General features: G+C 37.1%; 1 protein-coding gene and 1 pseudogene across 2 annotated transcripts; both read left to right on the top strand.

Moving 5' to 3' along the window:
• The first annotated feature begins 2,882 nt into the window (after positions 1-2,882).
• LOC100750340 (UDP-glucuronosyltransferase 2B1) lies at positions 2,883-14,819 on the top strand. Of its 2 annotated transcripts, none has more exons than XM_035452815.1 (6): positions 2,883-3,354; positions 4,660-4,808; positions 8,037-8,168; positions 11,206-11,293; positions 12,220-12,439; positions 14,540-14,819. In XM_035452815.1, exons 1-6 carry the CDS (start codon positions 2,883-2,885, stop codon positions 14,817-14,819), a joined length of 1,341 nt encoding a protein of 446 aa, XP_035308706.1. The 2 variants fall into 2 exon arrangements, with proteins under 2 accessions (XP_035308706.1, XP_027246801.1); XM_027391000.2 differs by having other exon boundaries at positions 2,883-3,606.
• Positions 14,820-16,201: 1,382 nt separating this feature from the next.
• Positions 16,202-16,739, top strand: LOC100751034 (annotated as a pseudogene).
• The last annotated feature ends 2,529 nt before the right edge of the window (positions 16,740-19,268 follow it).

Below are 19,268 nucleotides of genomic sequence, written 5' to 3'. Positions count from 1 at the left end.
GGATCCACACAATCCACATGTGCTTCTCATATTTTCTTTTCTACCCATCCCAATTCCTTTTCAGCTCCATCTGATAGTATTCTTGGACTACTTAAGTCCTTGTATTCTTTTAGGGTTTTTTTCACATTTTTTGGATCATGTCCTTCTACTCCAATAATGGTCTATAGCTGCGAAATCTCTCCTAGCAATTTTTGAAGATCATTAAGAGTCTGATATGGATCTCTCTTGATCTGTACTTTCTGTGGTCTAATTTTCTGTAGACTTATTTCCTAATTAATAGAATCTCCTCTCTATATTTTTAGGATCAATTTGTAATCTCCAATGAGGTAAAACTTCCTTTACTTCCTCGAACATAGTTTCTAATGTCTCTGCCTTAGAGTAGGTCAATAAAATATTATCCATATAATTGTAAATTATAGATTATGGAAATGCTTATGAATTATTTCCAATGGTTTGTGTACAAAACATTGACAAAGGGTGGGGTTATTTAGCATTCTTTGTGGGAAGACCTTCTATTGATATCTCTTGAGTGACTAAGAATTATTGAGAATAGGCACTAAGAAAGCATATTTTATCCTATCTTTTTCTTGTAAAGGCATAGTGGAAAAAGCCACTCTTTTAAGTCAATAACTATAATAGGCCATTCTTTAGGTATCAAAGAAGGCAAGGGCATGTAGAGAGCCCATTGGCTGAATTACTTTATTGATGCTTCTCAGGACTGTAAGCATTCTTCATTTTGCTGATTTCTTTTAGTAACAAATACAGGAGAATTCCAAGAGCTGGTAGATTCTTCAATATGCCCAACATTTAGCTCTTCTGAACCAGCTTTTCTAGAATCTCTAGCTTCTCAGAGACCCTAAAAGAGATATACAAGGTCCCCCCAGAAGGGGAAAGGGACAAGATCTCCTGAGCAAATTGGGAGCATGGGGGAAGTGGGGAGGGAGGTAGAAGAAAGAGGAAGGGAAGGGTGAGGAGAAATTGATGGATTAGGAAGACTGAGTTGGGGCAGGGGGGGAATGGAGAGAAAGAGCTAAAAAAGAGATACCTTAATAGAGGGTTCCAATATACATTTAAAGAGAAATACGGCATTAGGGAAATGGCCAGAGATCCAAAATGATGACCTCAACTAAGAATCTAAGCAATAGTGAAGCAGCTACCTTAAATGCCCTACCCCTATAATGAGACTGTTAACTACCTTAAATGCTATCATTGACCTTTCATCCAGTAGTTGATGGAAGCAGAAGCAGAGATTCACAGCCAAACACTGAGCTGAACTCCTGGAATCCAGTTATAGAGAGGGAGGAATGATGAGTAAAGGGGTCAAGACTATGCTGAGAAAACCCACAGAAACAACAGACCTGAGCAAGTGGGAGCTCACACATCCCAGTCTGACAGCTGGGGAACCAAGATAGGACTGAGCCAGGCCCCTGAATGTGGGTGTTAATTGGGAGGCCTGGGCAGTCTATGGGGCCTCTGGCAGTGGAACTAGTATATATCTCTAGAGCATGAATTGGCTTTGGGAGCCCATTTCCAATAGAGGGATACTCTCTCGGCCTAGATACATGGGGGAGGTCCTAGGTCCTGACCCAAATGATGTGAGAGACTTTGATGATCCCTCATGGGAAGTCTCACCCTCCCTGGAGAGTCAGATGGGGGATTGGTGGGAGGCATGGGAGGATGGGGGAGAGGGAATTGGGATTGGTATCTAAAATAAGATTGCTTTTAATTTAAATAAAAATTTATTTTAAAAAAAGAGAGCTAGTGAGTAATAAGCCTGAGTTATTGGTTAAGCATTTGTAATTAATATAAGCCTCTGAGTGATTATTTGAGACTAGCTGCAGGCAGGAAAACTTTGCCTACTGATTATTTACAAGAGCATAGAAGTCTGCATATCTGAAAGGCCCACCCACCATAGTAAAATCTTAGGAAAGGTGCATTGCTTGAGTTCCCTGTATCACTTTGTGTTAGTGAGTTTTTAGTCAACTTGACCCAAGTTGGTGTCATCTAAGAAGAGGGAACCTCTATAGAGAAAATGCTTTGATCATGCTGTCACGTGGATCATTTTTGCTTGATGAATAATTAGAAAAGCCCATCCCACTGTGACTACTGTCATCCCTGGGTGGTCCTGTATATAACATGGAGAAAACTGAGAGATCCATCAGGATAAGCCAGTAAGTATTTTTCCTCTGAGGTCTCTTCTTCATTTCCAGCCTCCAGGTCCCTGCCCTAACTTCCTTTCATAATGAACTACAACTATAAATTGAAATATTTCCCATGCTCTCCAAGTTGATTTTAGCATGATGTTTATCATGTCAATAGAAACCTAAAGAGTACACCCTTGTAGATATGTCCACCAAAGAGCTTCCAAGTCCAAGTAACTGTGTGTTATATATCTTGAAGAGACATAGTGTAAGATTTTTTTGGTTTTGGTTTTGTAAGTATTATAGGACTTTCTCCTCCTTCCAGTAGGAAATACAGCTTTTTGAACATAACTTAATGCATTATGTACATAATCAAAATTTAAAAAATACCAATGTCTAAGAAATACTGACCTACCCACACTCTTGTTTGATCTTTGTTTTTATGTAAGAAATAGGGGGACTCATGCATTTTATATTTAGGACAAGATAATTGCACATGGGAAGTGTTTGATCTTAGCTCAGTAATATCAGGTAACAAACAAAAAGGTGAGCCAAACAAACTTTGTTAACCTGGAGTTCATATTCCATGTGTGTATTTACACATGACATTACACCACCAGAGTTGCAATTCATTGGTGTATTTTGAAGTTATATGTTAACTTCTTAGTTGATTCACCTTCTCATAAAAGCATGACAATCTGCAAAGAATGACAGGTGTCAAGAGCATTCCATTTCACCAAGATGTCATTGAAGCAGAGATCAGTTTTTCTGTTGATTCAGCTGATATGCTACTTTAGACTTGTAACTTGTGGAAAAGTGCTGGTATGGCCCACTGAATACAGCCATTGGATCAACATAAAGATGATTCTAGATGAACTTTTGCAGAGAGGTCATGAAGTGACAGTTCTGACTTCTTCAGCTTCCATTCTTATTGAGCCAGGCACTGAATCTTCTATTAATTTTGAGATTTACCCTGTACCTTTGAGTAAAGATGAGCTTCAATATTTTTTTCAAAAATGGGTAAATGAATGGACTTATGATTTTCAAAAACACTCACTTTGGACATACTATTCAAAAATGCAACGAGTCTTTAGTGAATATTCTGACGTTATAGAAAGCTTCTGCAAAGCTGTAGTTTGGAACAAGAGTCTAATGAAAAAACTCCAAGGATCTAAGTTTGATGTCATTCTCGCAGATGCTATTGGCCCTTGTGGTGAGCTGCTGGCTGAACTTCTGAAGACACCTTTAGTGTACAGTCTCCGCTTCTTTCCTGGATACACATATGAAAAGTACAGCGGGGGGCTTCCACTCCCACCTTCTTATGTTCCTGTGGTTCTCTCAGAATTAACCGACCACATGACATTTGTGGAAAGGGTGAAGAATATGTTGCATGTGCTGTATTTTGACTTTTGGTTTCAAGCATTAAACGTGAAGACCTGGAGTCAGTTTTACAGTGATGTTCTAGGTAAACTGTCTTTCCTACACAGTAAAATCCTGACTTGATGCTTCTTTGAATGTGAATGTGTGTGGATGAACATAAAGTCACAGAATGAGGTTGCTAGTTGTGAGTTGGTAAAGTAAAAATAGAAGAAAACCAAATAGCCTCAATACAAAGCAGAACACTCTGGAGTTGTTTAGAACTATTCAGAAATTTACTAACCATGCAAATTGAGACAATCTTGGTAATCATTTGACTTATTCTGTTTGTCTTAGTGTAAGAAACCAATAGAACTCTTTAGTGACTATAGATATATGCATTAAAGACTCATAATTCACTACCATGGCTATCTGTATAGCCCTGAAGAAAATATATTCTCTTATAAAAGTTATTTCACTTGTAAATTAAAACATTTATCTAGAATATCATGAAAGGTCTTTCACAACTAAGCCATACTTCTAACACCAGAAACAGTCAAGGGAACATACTTTTCTTGCAGTTTAAGACTTTTAAGAAGCACAAAACTTATTACTTAAAGCCTAAAACTTCACAGCAAAATTTAAACATTTGTATTGGTTTGTTTTTTAAAATACCTTTCTATTAAGTAAAATAACACCTAAATTAAGAATAAGAAGTATTTAATGTTAATTTTTATGGAAAGTATCCAGCTGTAACTTTCACATATACAACTGCTCGTAATAATAGTCCCTTATGATGGACCCAGTATAGAAGTATCTAAAAGGAATTTATTCATACCTTATGGATTATCACAATGCATTGGAAAAATTAAAGATCAAGAAACAAGTTTCTAAAATATATAAGCTTGACTAAATATTTTATAGAAGCTTGTTTTTTTTACTTTCAAGGTTCTTTGAAGCAGTCAAAGAACTTTGAAATTATTGTTGTAATTTTGGGAGACAATGTAATTTTTACACAAATTCAAATTTGTACTAATATATTTATATTATGAAGCACTAAGGAAAACATTTTAAATTATTGTCTACATTATTTCAATTCATCTCCAGAAATCACATGCTATATGCTAAACAAAATCTTTCAGCATTGTTTTTTGTGATGCAGGGAGACCCACAACATTATATGAGATGATGGGGAAAGCAGATATATGGCTCATTCGAACCTACTGGGACTTGGAATTTCCCCACCCATTCTTACCTAACTTTGATTTTGTTGGAGGACTCCATTGTAAACCAGCCAAATCCTTGCCTAAGGTAACCCTATATTGTTTCATTTGATAAATTGTTTTGCCTTTTTCATGGAAACAATTCCTCACTGCTCATTCAGCATGTTTGGTGTCATGAGAAATATAGAAAGTAAATTAGAACTCTCTGCCAACTGACATATACATTATTTCCATACTTTTAACACTTCTCTGTCTCACTACTATTAAGCAAACTGTCATATCATTTTGGAATGTGTTCAGTGATTAAGGTCCTTTATGTAACTCATAAAAACAATTAATATTCTATTCAAAAACTATAGTAAATGACAAAGACATATGTTGAAAATCTAAAGAAACAAAAATAAATTTCTCTAACAAAGAGAATTTATATCTACTTGACCAGATTATAAGAATGAAGAAATGTTGTATATAATATAAATAAATATTGTATATTGTGTTACCAGAGAAAGACAGATATGTTGAAGAAATTTACAACAAAGGTCACAGGAACTGTCCTAGAACCCTTGCATAGGTACAACGACCCTTTTGGTGTTCAGGGTTAGATGAGAGAGTGAAAGGGAGAAGGAGAAAAACTGACAGACAATTGCAAGAACCATTGCCATAAACTTCACACCCAGCTAAGCAGGAAGATGACCAAGCAGACAGTGTTAGAAATCTACATTTAGGAGTTCTTCATACTCCCTCTTGTTTTCCCCAGTTCCTTATAGTCTTTCTACAGTCATGTTTTGCTGGTATTTTGTTTGTGTCTTTGTATTTTCCTCTTATAAAAGAAAACAAGCCTTCTCTTTTTGTGTCTGGCTAATTGCTTAACATGGTGTCCTCTAATTAATAGCTGTTCTCCTGAAGTTATATAACCATATTTTTAATATCTGGGTAAAAAACAATTATGTATATATACCAAGACTTCTTTACACATTTGTCAGTTGAAGACTATCTAAGCTAATTATATATTTGGGGCATTGTGAATAGTGGTATAATAAACATCAGTATGTGTACTTTTTTTCCTTGTGACTATCTCCCTTAGATCTGTCACCAAAGAATGGCGTAACTGAACTGTACATTTAGAGCTGAAGCTAATTGTATGAAGAACTTTCCTTGTGTTTTGCAAAATGGCATCATTTTACATTTCTAACTGCAATAGATACATAATATTCAATTTCCATGTCTATGAGAGAATTTGCTATTGCTTTAATTTTGTGACATTTATGCTCACTGGATTATGATAGATTATCAACATATGTTCAATTGAATTTTTCTAATAACTAAAATTAGAATAATTTTCATATAATTATAGGCTACTCATACCTCTACCAAGGAAGATCCCTTCTGGATAACTTACATATATTGAATGAATTATTTTTCTTTTGATGTTAGCATTGTTTAATTCATCTACACTCTGGGAAAGTTTTCAGATTTTTCTCGCAGTTTTAAAAAATCTATTCATTTTGATGATAGGTTTCTTTGTTATTCAGAAACTTTTACTATAAAGTAGTCCCATTTGTCAATTCCCAATTTATTTTCCTGGACTGATGGGATTCCAATCAATAAATTATTGTCTTTTTCAATGCCATGGGGTTTTCTTTAAGTGATTTGAACTTTCAGCTCCCATATTTATATCTTTTATCCATTTTGAGTAAATTTCTTGTAGAATGCTTCACAAATTTTCATTTTTAGTAAAATTTTAAGAGTAAGAAATGGTAGCTTCAACCTGTACGTGCAGTATTATTAAAAGGAGCTGTGTATAATTTGTGTACCTTTATTAGGATTAGGGGAGATTGTAAGCTTATTTCTCATACTTGGTCAATGTGTCAGTTTGCTTTTTACTGGTTTTTTTACAATTCTATACATATTTTAACCATATTCAGCTCTCCCCAACTTCTCCAAAATCCACCTCCCATCCTTAACCAATCTAATTTTGTGTTCTCTTTTCTTTTTTCATTCTTCTAGTGAAATTTGTGCTGCCCATGTACCCTTTCGTGCATGGCCTTCCACTGGGGGTAGTCAGCTCCCCAAGGGCCATATCTTTAAAACAGCTACCAATTGCTGATGGCTCCTCAACTAAGGATAGAAATTTGTGTCTATTTCTACTCTCCTTGCTATGATCTTCTCTAGCTTGAGCTTGCACGGGACTTGTGCATGCTGTTGTAAACAGTGGAGTTCATTTTTGCACTAGCCTGCTGCATCTGAAGGACACTGTTGCCACGTAGGCTTCTAACACCTCTGGCTTCCACAGTCTTTCTAAGCCCTCTTCTGCAATGATCCTGAGTCTTGGGATAAAGATGGGTGATATAGATATTTCATTTAGAGTTGAGCATTCCATGTCTTCTAATTCTATGCAACTTGCCACTGTGGTTCTCTGTAATAATCATAACCAGTTGCAAATAAGAACTTCTCTGATGAGGACTGAGAATTGAATTAATCTCTAGGTACGTAGATAAGTCCTTAGAAGTGAGTTTGATACTGTCAATTTAGTTGAATAGGACTGGCTTTTGAATCCTATGAGCTATCCATTTAGAGGTTCTTGATGTCAGACAGTAGTGTGAGGTATTGGTTTCATTTTGTTGAGCAATTCTTAAATTCAATCAGAAAGAGTCAATGAATTAAAAATTAAGAACAAAAAAATTGCCCAAGCAAAACAAACTGAAAGACAAAGCCCGCAAAAGAAAAAAATCACAGGGTTTATTTTGTGTTGACCAAGTACTCCAGGACATGGGTCCTGATCTGGGATATGATTGATTTACCCAGTGACACTCCATTAGAGGGAGCTGATTTTCTCCTTTGGTATTAGGTATCAATGCAAACAGCTTCTTAGTTAGAAGAGTAGGTCTGTGTCTATTTTCAGCTCTCAGTGCTGGAACCTCATTTGGCTTGAACCTGTGCATGTTGCCACAGTCTCTGTGAGCTTATGTTTTTATCAGTCCTACTGTGTCTGGGGGCACTGGGATGTCCTCCATTCCTTTCAGCTCTTACAATCTTTCTGCCCCCTCTTTGTGTAGTTTTTAAAATACTTCATAATGGTCACCTAAATTTCAATGGATCTCTGGTCATATTACTTTTTGTCTCTTTACTTATTTTGGTCAAATGCACAATAGTACAAATGCATTCTCAATGAACAGTGAGTACTGTGGCAAGGAAACACTGGTCTTCTTAAGATAATTCCAGTTACTACATGATTTCCTCTCATAGTTTGTCTCAGTCCTTCAGACAATGCTTCCTATGCTGTCATTCATTTGTGATGTCACATCTGTCTTTGTAGGAAATAGAAGAATTTGTTCAGAGCTCTGGAGAACATGGTGTTGTGGTGTTTTCACTGGGTTCAATGGTTAAAAACTTGACAGATGAAAAAGCCAATATAGTTGCATCTGCTCTTGCCCAGATTCCACAAAAGGTGAGAAAAACTGTCTACTAAGTGGACAATTGTATTATAAGTCTGTAGAACTCTGAAAGGATTTGAGTAGGAAAAATTCCTGTGTAAAAATCAAAATGATGGGATCTTTCCTATTCATCTCCAAACAGCATTTTAAAAAGAAAATTATAAATTGAAGAGGATAAAATATTTGTCTGGTTCTGATTAACATTATGATCTAAAAGGCTAGACTCAGATCATCATCTTGGCACTTAGAGACCTGAGGGTGTCTTTTTCCTCATATTTAAAACAAATTTATACTTCATAGTGATTTTCAAGCTCTCCTGAGCTATGCAGTGTATTGTTCATATCTCAAAAGAAGTGAGAAGAAAAAAGAAGTAAAAAAGAAAGGGGGGAGACAGGGAGGGAGGGAGGGAAGGAGAGAGAGGAAGGAAGGAAGGAAGGAAGGAAGGAAGGAAGGAAGGAAGGAAGGAAGGAAGGGAGAGAAAAGAAAAGAAAATAATGATAAATATTATATTATACTGGAGATAGGGAGGCAACTCAATGGTTAAGAGCACTGGCTGAAATTCCAGAGAGGCTGAGTTTTATTGCTATCACTTAATAGAAACTTGCAACTGTTCCCAGCTCAAGATCGAGAGGATCTAATATCAGTGGTCATGAGAGATACAGCAGGTGTTTGTTAACTAATGTTTAACAGGAAGACCCATGAGATACATGATTCCTGATGAGGTAGACCCACTTGGCAAAACTGTGGGGTCACTGGCTGTGGAAACCAGTTGCTCCTGTCTGTAATGTCTCACATGATTCACTTTATTCTTCCCTAAGAACTTCTTTTCTTCCCTTACTTTGGGTGTTTACCACTCCTTGTGTGTTTATTTCATGGAAATATTCTATCTGCTAGGCACATATATTGGTCGATGGCCTAGAAGATGACTTTTCATTTAGATATATTATTTTGACATATAGAATATGACATGCTTCATAACTGGATCTATTTGTCCCACAAGGACCGTGGACTCTTAACAACCTGACTTGTTCTCTTGCTCAGGCTAACTGCACACAATTAGCTCACTTTCACCTCAGAGCAAGTTCAAACTATCAAGTTCAAAAAGACCTTTTGTAAAGAAATCATAAGTTCAAAACTTTACAACTATGTACAAGGTCAGAGCCACATGTGCCCAACCAATGTTACTAAGAAAAGCATGCCAATTCTTCACTTTCCAGTCTACTCACAATAGATCTGTGTCTCATAATTGTCATTGGACACTATGCTCCCCACTGTCTGGTCGAAGTTTGTTCGTAAGTCCTTGGACCCTTGTGTTTCCATGGTAAACGGTTCAGCTCCTTATTGCTTGTTCTAGGAGCATACTTTTGACCAATGGTAGAAATTTATTTATCACTTCAAGGCTCCTGAATGAGAAGGGTTTTAGTTGTAGATGGAGTTTCTGTGATATCACCACATTTAGTTTAGAAGAAGCAGCATGGAGAAATTAAAAGTAGGACAGGATTATTATAGTGGAAACAGAACAATAAAGAACACGGGAAACAAAGAGCATGATCCTCGGATTGTGTGTGAAATTAGTATAGAAAACTTTTACCCCTCCTTTACTTCTGAGAAGCATTTCACCTTTGGAATACTGGGTAGGGGACAGAGCAGATCTCTTAGCCTCTACAATCTAATATGCTCTCCAGGTCTCCATATGGTATGCTCATAATGCACGGAATTGCACACAGGCAAAACATCCACATACATAAAATGAACAACAAATGCTTGCAAAGATAGAAGGGAGAGGGGTGGAGAGATGGCTCACAGGTTAAGAGAACTGGCTGCTCTTCAATTCCCTTCAACCACATGGTGGCTCACAACCATCTATCATAGATCTGGTGCCCTCTTCTGGCATGCAGGAATACATGCAGGTAGAACACTTTACATAATAAATTAATTAATTAAAAAAAGAAGGGGGAAAAAAGATCTTCCCTGTGGCTGATGTGGGAAAATGTAAGAGAAAAGATGAAAATAGGTCCTGACCCTGACGTGAGTCCCAGATCATAAAATTATGAATGCATCTACATGAGCTCTACTTCTAACCTAGTGAACATCGTTTTCTGGATGGGGAAAGAGAATGAAATTTATGATGGATTCAGGTGTAAGTCAGTATGGAATAGGAAGACTCTAGCAGCTCCCAACTCCACAAATTTTTATATGACTGACTCACTTTCTAAAAGCATCAGTCTTTGGCCATTTCTGACTTACATCTATCTGCTCTATTACTTGATAACCATTTCTCCTGTTCATGAAGATAAAAATTTTAATGTAAGCTTAATTTATTTTAACAAACACAGAGCATATAGACAGTGAAGATTGATATTTGGTATTCCAGTTTGTGGGGATTGCTTCCTTTTCAGTAATTAGTTTGGTACTAAACATGAAATGTATTTAGAGCAATAGAAACCATGCTTAAAAATTCCTATTGATGTTTTTCCTTGGGCAGTCCTAAAAGGTACATCTGAAACTACATAAATACACTTCCTAGTAAGAAAGAAAATATTTCTAATAATAGTATACTATGTCAATATGATATTTTATGCAACAAAATAAACCTATTATAATGACCAGCCTAAGAATGATAGGAATATAGGTAAAATTATGTGCCTATGACTCAAAAAGATATAAATTAATATTGAATTTATAAAATAAGTGATAGGGTTATACATAATATATACATACTCATAAGTTACTACTAATTGTCTACAACTTTCCCTATCAGGATTATATTAACTGCCTGAAACTTTCATGTATACTCGTATTTGTCAGTAATCATCAGATCTGTAAAACAAATAATAAATATGATGAAGTATCATGCTTAAGTTATTATAAAGCCATGTACAGAAAATATATTATTTATTCAGTCTTTTATACTATTTTAAAATCCTCTCTCAATTTCATTAGCAATCATCTGGGCAATGTACAACTTAATAATCTCAATTATCCTGAATCAAAATATATCAACACTTTGGAATATCTGTATTCAAATAAGGCATTTTCTGTGTGTAACAGGTTGTATGGAGATTTGAAGGTAAGAAACCAGACACCTTAGGATCCAATACTCGGCTTTACAAGTGGATACCCCAGAACGACCTCCTCGGTAAGACAGAGATCAATAAAGAAAGAAAACAAAGGGAACAACAGATCTTGAAGACAGTAAAAAAAAAGCAAATTCATTTGTATTTATTCTCATAAATACAGAATGGAAAATAATGACTTATAAGTGCTGTCTGAAATGATTTTCTCTGTGTCTAGAATCTGAGTATCTTCAGTTCAGCTATAATGACTGCCCCAATAATTGTCCGGAAACTGCATAAATTGTCCCTTTATCTCTTGTTTTTTTTACTTTTCATTATCTTTTGTTCTACTACAGGAATATTTGCAATGCCACTGAGAATCTTAGCCCCTCCTGCTTCACCACTAACTCTGTATTTTCTGTGCAAACAAATGTACTATCTTTACCACAAAGTGCTAATGTATTTCGTGATGAATTTTAGCTTGATTGGCCTTCAATCCCACTACCCACTATCCTAGACACACCACACATACCAGACCCACTGCCACAACTATTTCCACATAAATAGTCTTTTTGCCTTTTGAATTTTAATGTGATATTTTAATAAATTCTTTGAGAATTTCACACAATATATTTCAGTCAAATTAAGCCATCAACTGCACTTATCTTCTTAACTCCTCTCAGATCTGCCATCTTCCTGCCCAATCACCCCCTTTTTTCTTTCTCCTTGATTATTATTATTGCATCTGTACATATATATGGATATATAAATACAGCCTGCTGATTCCATTTCATATGCCTGTTATGCTTTTTATTATTTATTTATTTGTTTGTTTATTATATATACAACATTCTGCTTCCACTTAAGAGCTTCTTGCTATGAAAGTCAAAAGCAATTTCACTATAAATTTTTGGCTATAATATGTGATCTATGAGTACAGTCCCCTTTGAACCTTTATATTTCACTTCTCTTTAATATCAGTGATTATGTAAAATAATTCTCATTGTAGGTCATCCAAAAACCAAAGCGTTTATAGCTCATGGTGGCACCAATGGCGTCTATGAGGCGATCTACCATGGCATTCCTATTGTTGGTATTCCATTGTTTGCGGATCAAGCAGATAATATTCATCACCTGGTAGCCAAGGGAGCAGCTGTTAGAGTGGACTTCAACACACTGTCAACTACAAACCTTCTCACTGCCTTGAGGACTGTCATTAATGACCCTTTGTGAGTATAAATATTTCTTGTTTGAGTTATTTTTTTCTTTTTTTAGGTAGGGTCTCACTGTATAACCACAAGACTGGCCTTGAACTTATACAGATCTGCCTGCTTCAACCAACTGAATGCTGGAATGAAAGATTGTGCCATCACGGTTTGTGTATATAATTACTTCTCTAACAATACTAATAGAAAGATTCTTACCATTATCATAGTGATTTTAATCCTATCTGAAGAAGAATAACTGTGAAAAACTTCAAATTATTTTGCATATCTGAAACATGTACTCATTTTCAACAATAAGGTTATTCTAAATTCATGTTTGACTTCATAGAGTAAATGAAAAAATTATTAGTCTGAAAATTTACTGTATATATAAATAATGTTTCAAATGTACATCTATTGGTAACAAGGACACTATTTATAAATATGACAGAATATACATAATGAAATAATCATATACTTTAAAATTAATGAAGGAATGTTTAAATATTTGCCCATATTTTCTGAAGCTGTAAAATGTTTGGTGAAAATTATTTTATTTCTATCATTATTTTTTATTAGTTCAAATTAGGAACAAGTTTGCTTCACATGTCAATCCCTTCTGCCTCTCCCCCCCTCCCCCAACCCCCACCAGCCCCCCACTCCATCCCCCCTCCGCTACCCAGGGAGGGAAAGGCCCTCCATGGAGGCTTCCCAAAGTCCACTGCATCATCCTGGGCCAGGCCTCTATCATTATTTTTTTTTTTTTGGTTTTTCAAGACAGTGTTTCTCTGTGTGGCTTTGTAGCCTATCCTGGCACTCGCTCTGGAGACCAGGCTGGCCTCGAACTCACAGAGAGCCACCTGCCTCTGCCTCCCAAGTGCTGGGATTAAAGGCGTGTGCCACTAATGCCCGGCTCATTATTTTTTTTAGATAAGATCTCGTTTTGCAGTACTGAGCTATCCTCAAATTAAGAGAGATCCTGCTGACTCTACCTCCCAAATGCTCAGATAAAAGGACTGTTCTACCAACATTGCAATAGAAGCTGTGGTGACTAGCTATGACAAATGTGTTCTAAATTCAATTATATGAGGTTTCAAAAGTGCTTAGAATAGTTTAGGTCATTTTATTACTCTAAAATAAATATTAAGTCTCACTGAACTCATAGCCAACATCCAAGGCTTTCAAGTCAGTGGTGTCAGCAAAAGAACCTATGTCAGTTGAAATTTATGTTAAGGCCTAAACAATGAGATAAAAGCAAGCATGTTGGAATGAGAAACAATATTAAATTCATAACATACCCAGAGAAAACCATTGGTATTGTCAAGATTTACCAGAAAGCAAATGTACCTAATCAGAAAGTCCAGAGGCAAAAAAAAAAAAAAAAAAAAAAAAAACAGGAGAAAATGCTTTTGGTTCTTACATACAGTCTCAATGTCCAGGAACAGAATTGATTTTTTTCATTTTGTTGAGAATTCTGGTGCAAGAAAGAATCATAATTCAAATTTTTTCAAAACATGAATCTAGTTATAGGTTAAAATTAGGAAACAGAGGTAGAAGAGGAGAAACTGAAACTGAAGAGGGGATATCCAACATGACTCATTGCCCCTGTAATGCTTAAGACAATTCTATATCTACTTCACTTATTGGTCTTATATCATGTGTTACATGTTCCTCACTTGAAAAGATTTAGCTTCCATTACTAACTTTCTCTTGCCAATTTGGAAAATATTGCTGAGCTGCAAAAACTCCAATTAAAAATGAATATCTTATAGGGAATAAAGCAAAAACAGAGACAGCACTTATAACTGTGGTCCCAGTGCATGGTGGTAATCTCATCAGTTAAAGAATTGATGGAGACATTCATTAACTAGTTCAAGGACAGTATAACCAACACGACAAGTTCGGAACAAACCTTTACTACCCAAGATGATCTCACCTCTCCTCCCTACCACTAAACTGTCCACCATGTCCTTCAACTGTCCTCCATGCCTCCTCATGAAACACAGCAAATCTACATGGTTAATTTTTAGCCACTTTGGGGGGCTTTTGCCCAAACCAAAAATTGTTAGGCATCTATGCATATTAGTTTTATTTTCATTTTGGTTGTACACATTGTCCCTTCAGGTATAAAGAGAATGCCATGAAATTATCAAGAATCCACCATGATCAACCAGTGAAGCCCCTGGACAGAGCCATCTTCTGGATTGAGTATGTCATGCGTAACAAAGGAGCCAAGCACCTTCGCCCAGCCCTGCATGACCTTGCCTGGTTCCAGTACCACTCTCTGGATGTTATTGGGTTCCTGTTGGTCTGTGTGGCAGCTGTGGTATTCATCATCACAAAATGTTGCCTCTTATGTTGCCATAAGACTGCTAACATGGGTAAAAAGAAGAAAAAAGAGTAGCCACATAGAAGCCTGGGGGTCCTGAGAGATGAGCCTCTCACAGTTGCTTTCATCAATCAGAGGTTGTGATGCTAAGTTTTTCCCACTAAAACAAGACTGTTTCAGGTCTTCATTAAAGAGTGCTTTCCTGTATTACATATATGTAAGACATGGAAGATTTCATGTCAAATACACACTCAGGGCTTATAAAAACAAAATCACATGTTCAGCTTATAATGTTTATTTTGTAATTGAAATGCTGTCCCCAACAACATTCACTGAGCTTAATTGTGGTTCACAAAATTCAAGTGGCCATAAAATGTTTGAAAATACCTCTCTAAATATCAGTTACCTTTACAAATGTCCAGCCTGCTCTGACTTCATTTGGTGGACTATTTCCTTTCTTGTTTTTAATACATAAAAATAATAGTGTTCTGGTTCTAGACTTTGAAACAGATTTGTTTTTTCCTTTGTATAAGGGAAGCCATTGCTTCTGATTATTTTCCTCTACACAGACCTCACATCCTTTATTTCCTAAAAGACCTGTAATGAATGTTACACTCCTCCAAGCAGAGGTGTTTATGACATTCAAACAAGTATTCCTACCTGCTTCTGCTAAATTCCATTATTTGGGAGTTTCTACCACTTGACAAGATTATTCATTCACCTTCCATCTTATCCTTATTTCACTCTTATTTCAGCCTTTTGAAGTAGACTTGAGCTGTCAAAGGTTCCATTTCCTCTCACTTATAAAGCACACATGTAAGAGAAAAACACATTTTTAAGTCCATCATCACTTACCTCATATTATATTCTAAATCTGAAATGTCCCCAACAGGTTCACAATTCGTTTTGTTGATTTCCTTTCATTTATTCATACAGAATATGAGTGTTTTACCTACATATATGTCTTGGAACAACCTTACATCTGGTATCTTCAAGAAGACAAATAGGTTAACTGCATGCTTGGGAATCAAATCCATGTCCTCATGAAAAGCAGTCAGTGCTCCTAACCACTGAGTCATCCCTTGAGCTCTTAGAGTCTTATTTAAAGTCTTATTATTTTAGAAGCATTTTGTATAATATGCTTGGATTATATTAAACTCCTCCCCTAACTCCCCAGATCCATCCCTGTTCTTTAGCCACCCAACTTTGTGTCTTTTTCCCTCCCCCATCCTTCAAGTTTATATATACAGTGTTCTGCTTGCATGTATGCCTGAAGGCCAGAAGAGGGCACCAGATCTCATTATAGAGCTCATTATTAGATGGTTGTGAGCCACCATGTGGTTGCTGGGAATTGAACTCAGGATCTCTGGAAGAATAGCCACTGCTCTTTTTTTTTTTTTTTTTTTTTTAATTAAACATTTCTCACATTCTGCACCTGGCCGAACAGGAGGTCCATCATGGGTGTTGACATTCGACACAACAAGGACCGAAAGGTTCAGCGCAAGGAGACCAAGAGCCAGGACATCTACCTGGCTGCTAGTCAAGCTGTGCAGGTTTCTGGCCAGAAGAACCAACTCCACCTTCAGTCAGTTGTGCTGAAAAGGTTATGAATCGCACTAACCTAATGATCCGAAAGATGAAGCTTCCTGGCTGAGAAAACAATACAGCTGTGGTTGTAGGGACTGCCACAAATGATGTGCAGATTCTCGAAGTGCCCAAGCTGAAGGTGTGTGCTATGCGGCTGAGCAGCCAGGCCGAAGTCGCATCCTGAAGGCTCGGGGCATGATCCTCACTTTTGACCAGCTAGCCCTGGAGTCTCCCAAGGGTCGTGGCACTGTGCTCTTGTCTAGTCCTTGGAAGAACCAAGAGGTATACCGGCATTTTGGCAAGGCCCTAGGAACCCCACACTGCCATACCAAACCCTGTGTCCGCTCCAAAGGCCAGAAGTTCGAACGTGCCAGAGGCCGAAGGGCCAGCCGCAGCTACAAAAATTAACCCTGGATCTTACTGTTATTTAAAAAGAAAAAGCTTTGGATGTTGAAAAAATTCTTTCTTATTAATTCCTATTTAATTCTATTTAATTCTCTTTCCTATTAATTCCTATTTAATTCCTATTTAATGTGCATTGGTGTTTTGCCATAGGTGTTGGGATCCCCAAGAACTGGAGTTAGTTACAGACAGCTGTGAGCTGTCATGTGGGTGCTGGGAATTGAACCTGAGTCCTCTAGGAAGAGCAGTCAGTGCCCTTAACCACTGAGCCAACTCTCCAGCCCCTAGCCAGTGCTCTTTATCTCTGAACTATCTTTCTATCCATCCTTGGATATGTAGCCTTCCACTGGAGTAAGGTAGACTTACCAAAAGCAATATTCTTATTTAAAAAAAAAAAGGACTCTCCTTCTTCCAACAGTATCAATTGCTAATAGCTCCCCAGCTAGGGGCGGGCCTCCATGTTTACCTCTTCTCTACACTGAGATTTGATCTAGCTTGAGCTTTCATGGAGCTTTTACATGCTGTCACAATCCCTGGGAGTCCATATGTACAAATGAAGCACACAGCTTCCTTGTATTTATCTACCACCTCTGGCTCTTACTCACTGTGTTCAACAACAATCTGAGCCTTGGAAGGATGGTATGTGATACAGATGTCCCATTTTTTGAATTTTTTCAAGACAGGGTTTCCCTGTGTATCTTTAGAGCTTTTCTTGGAACTCACTTTGTAGACCAGGCTAGCCTCCAACTCTCAGAGATCTGCCTGCCCATGCCTCACCAGTGTTGGGATTAAAGACATGTGCCACAACCTCGTGGCATTGTTTATACACTGTACTTTGGTTAATTGTGGGTCTCTAAGTTTGTCACTATCAGCTGCAAAAGCTGAGAGATGCTCTGATCTATGGGTATATCTCTAAGTCATTAAGAGTTCATTTAATACAATAGTCATTTAGCAGAAAATACCAGTAAGTTCTCCCCTAGGTTGTATGTCCTTTTTGGCCACAGATCCTTGATACAAAAATGGTGTCAAATATGAGTTTCTCTATGAATCCAAAGGAGGATGTGGTGGTTTCAAAGAGAATGGCCCCCAAAGGGAGTGGGAATCATTAAGAGGTTTGCCTTTTTTGGAGAAGGTATGGCCTTGTTGGAGGAAGTGTGTCCCTGTGGAAGTGGTCTTTGGGGTCTCATATATGCTCAAGCTACCCCCAGTGAGATAAACCACTTCCCATTGCCTGCAAAATAAGACTCTCAGCCACCTCTCCAGCACTGTCTGCCTGCATGCTACCAAGTCCCATCATTATGATCGTGGACTAAACCTCTGAAACTGTCAGCTCCCACATCAATTAAATGTTTTTCCTTTTTAAGAGTTGCAGTGACCATGGTGTCTCTTTACAACAAAAGAAACCCCAACTAAGAAAGAGAAACAGTTCCTAAGAGACAAGCACTCCAAATGTTACTCAGTGGCCACATGGAACTTAAAAACCATGCAGTTCTATAGTGATTACTAGATTCTTTTTTTTTAGTAGCATTGTACTTGATGGCCCCAGTGGAGAAGTTAAATGAAAAATATGCATTCAAACAGCTAAATGAGCTGACCTGATGTATTTGGTTATATAGTATAGTTCATTTTAATCCTGGAGAATGTCTGTCAAAGACAACGTTTCTCATGAAACTGGGTTGACATGAAACTGTTTTGGCAGTGTACAGCCACCAGGTACAGCAGCTTTGAAAAGAAAATCCTCTTTATTTTTCTAAAAACCAAACAAGACAAAACAAATAGACAACAAACAAACAAAAACACTGTCCTCAACATGCAAAAATCACACTACTCCTTGCAGCAGCATCCTTCGCATTTCTAGAATAGTACTACCAAGTCATGTCTGAATTAGCTATGATATCAGATTACGATAGTCCTGTTTTTATACTTAGAATTTAATCCTATCCATGAGAAACTCGTAATACACACCAGGATTATAGATTGAGATTTTCGGATTCATTCAAAAACCGTTCACTGAGTATCAGATTGTTCTATAAAGTGGAGATATAAAAACTTATAAAGCATGGTTTCTGTCCAGGGGAACTTAAAGTATGGTGGGTTATAAGTTATCACTGAAGGTGTAAATGACTGTTACAACCGGTCACAATGTTGTGACCTGAGTGCCATTTGCTGTTTTCTTCCTGATGTTTAGTATTCCTAGATTTTTACTAACTTGAATATAGATGAAATCTGATAGTGACATGATGACAAGTGCCTATATAAGAGCAATGATTGAGATAACCAGAAAATAAAGTTGGATAGTTGGCTCAGTAATAAGAGCACATACTGGTCATGTGGAGGACCTGAGTTCAATACCAAGTACTCAGTTTGGGTGACTCATGGCAACCCGTATCTCCAGGGAATCTGATAACTTTGGGATCTGTGGACAACTATACTCACATGTGTGGTCATACACACACACATACATACACATACATGAAGAATATGGGTTGGAGCGTGTGCCAAAGATGAACTGTGATCGGGATGATGAAGTCTCTT

Source organism: Cricetulus griseus (assembly GCF_003668045.3).
Source record: "Cricetulus griseus strain 17A/GY chromosome 1 unlocalized genomic scaffold, alternate assembly CriGri-PICRH-1.0 chr1_1, whole genome shotgun sequence".
Classification (NCBI taxonomy): Eukaryota; Metazoa; Chordata; class Mammalia; order Rodentia; family Cricetidae; genus Cricetulus; species Cricetulus griseus.
Note: the sequence above shows the minus strand (reverse complement) of the source record. Positions and strands in the feature narration are given on the sequence as shown.

What these genes read in the sequence shown, in the direction of transcription:
- LOC100750340 (XM_027391000.2), top strand. Translation starts at nt 2,883, where the DNA reads ATGTCATTGAAGCAGAGATCAGTTTTTCTGTTGATTCAGCTGATATGC. An exon ending in CAGCCAAATCCTTGCCTAAG is followed by an intron (nt 4,809 to 8,036) that starts GTAACCCTATAT and finishes CTGTCTTTGTAG; the next exon opens with GAAATAGAAGAATTTGTTCA. An exon ending in TTGCCCAGATTCCACAAAAG is followed by an intron (nt 8,169 to 11,205) that starts GTGAGAAAAACT and finishes TGTGTGTAACAG; the next exon opens with GTTGTATGGAGATTTGAAGG.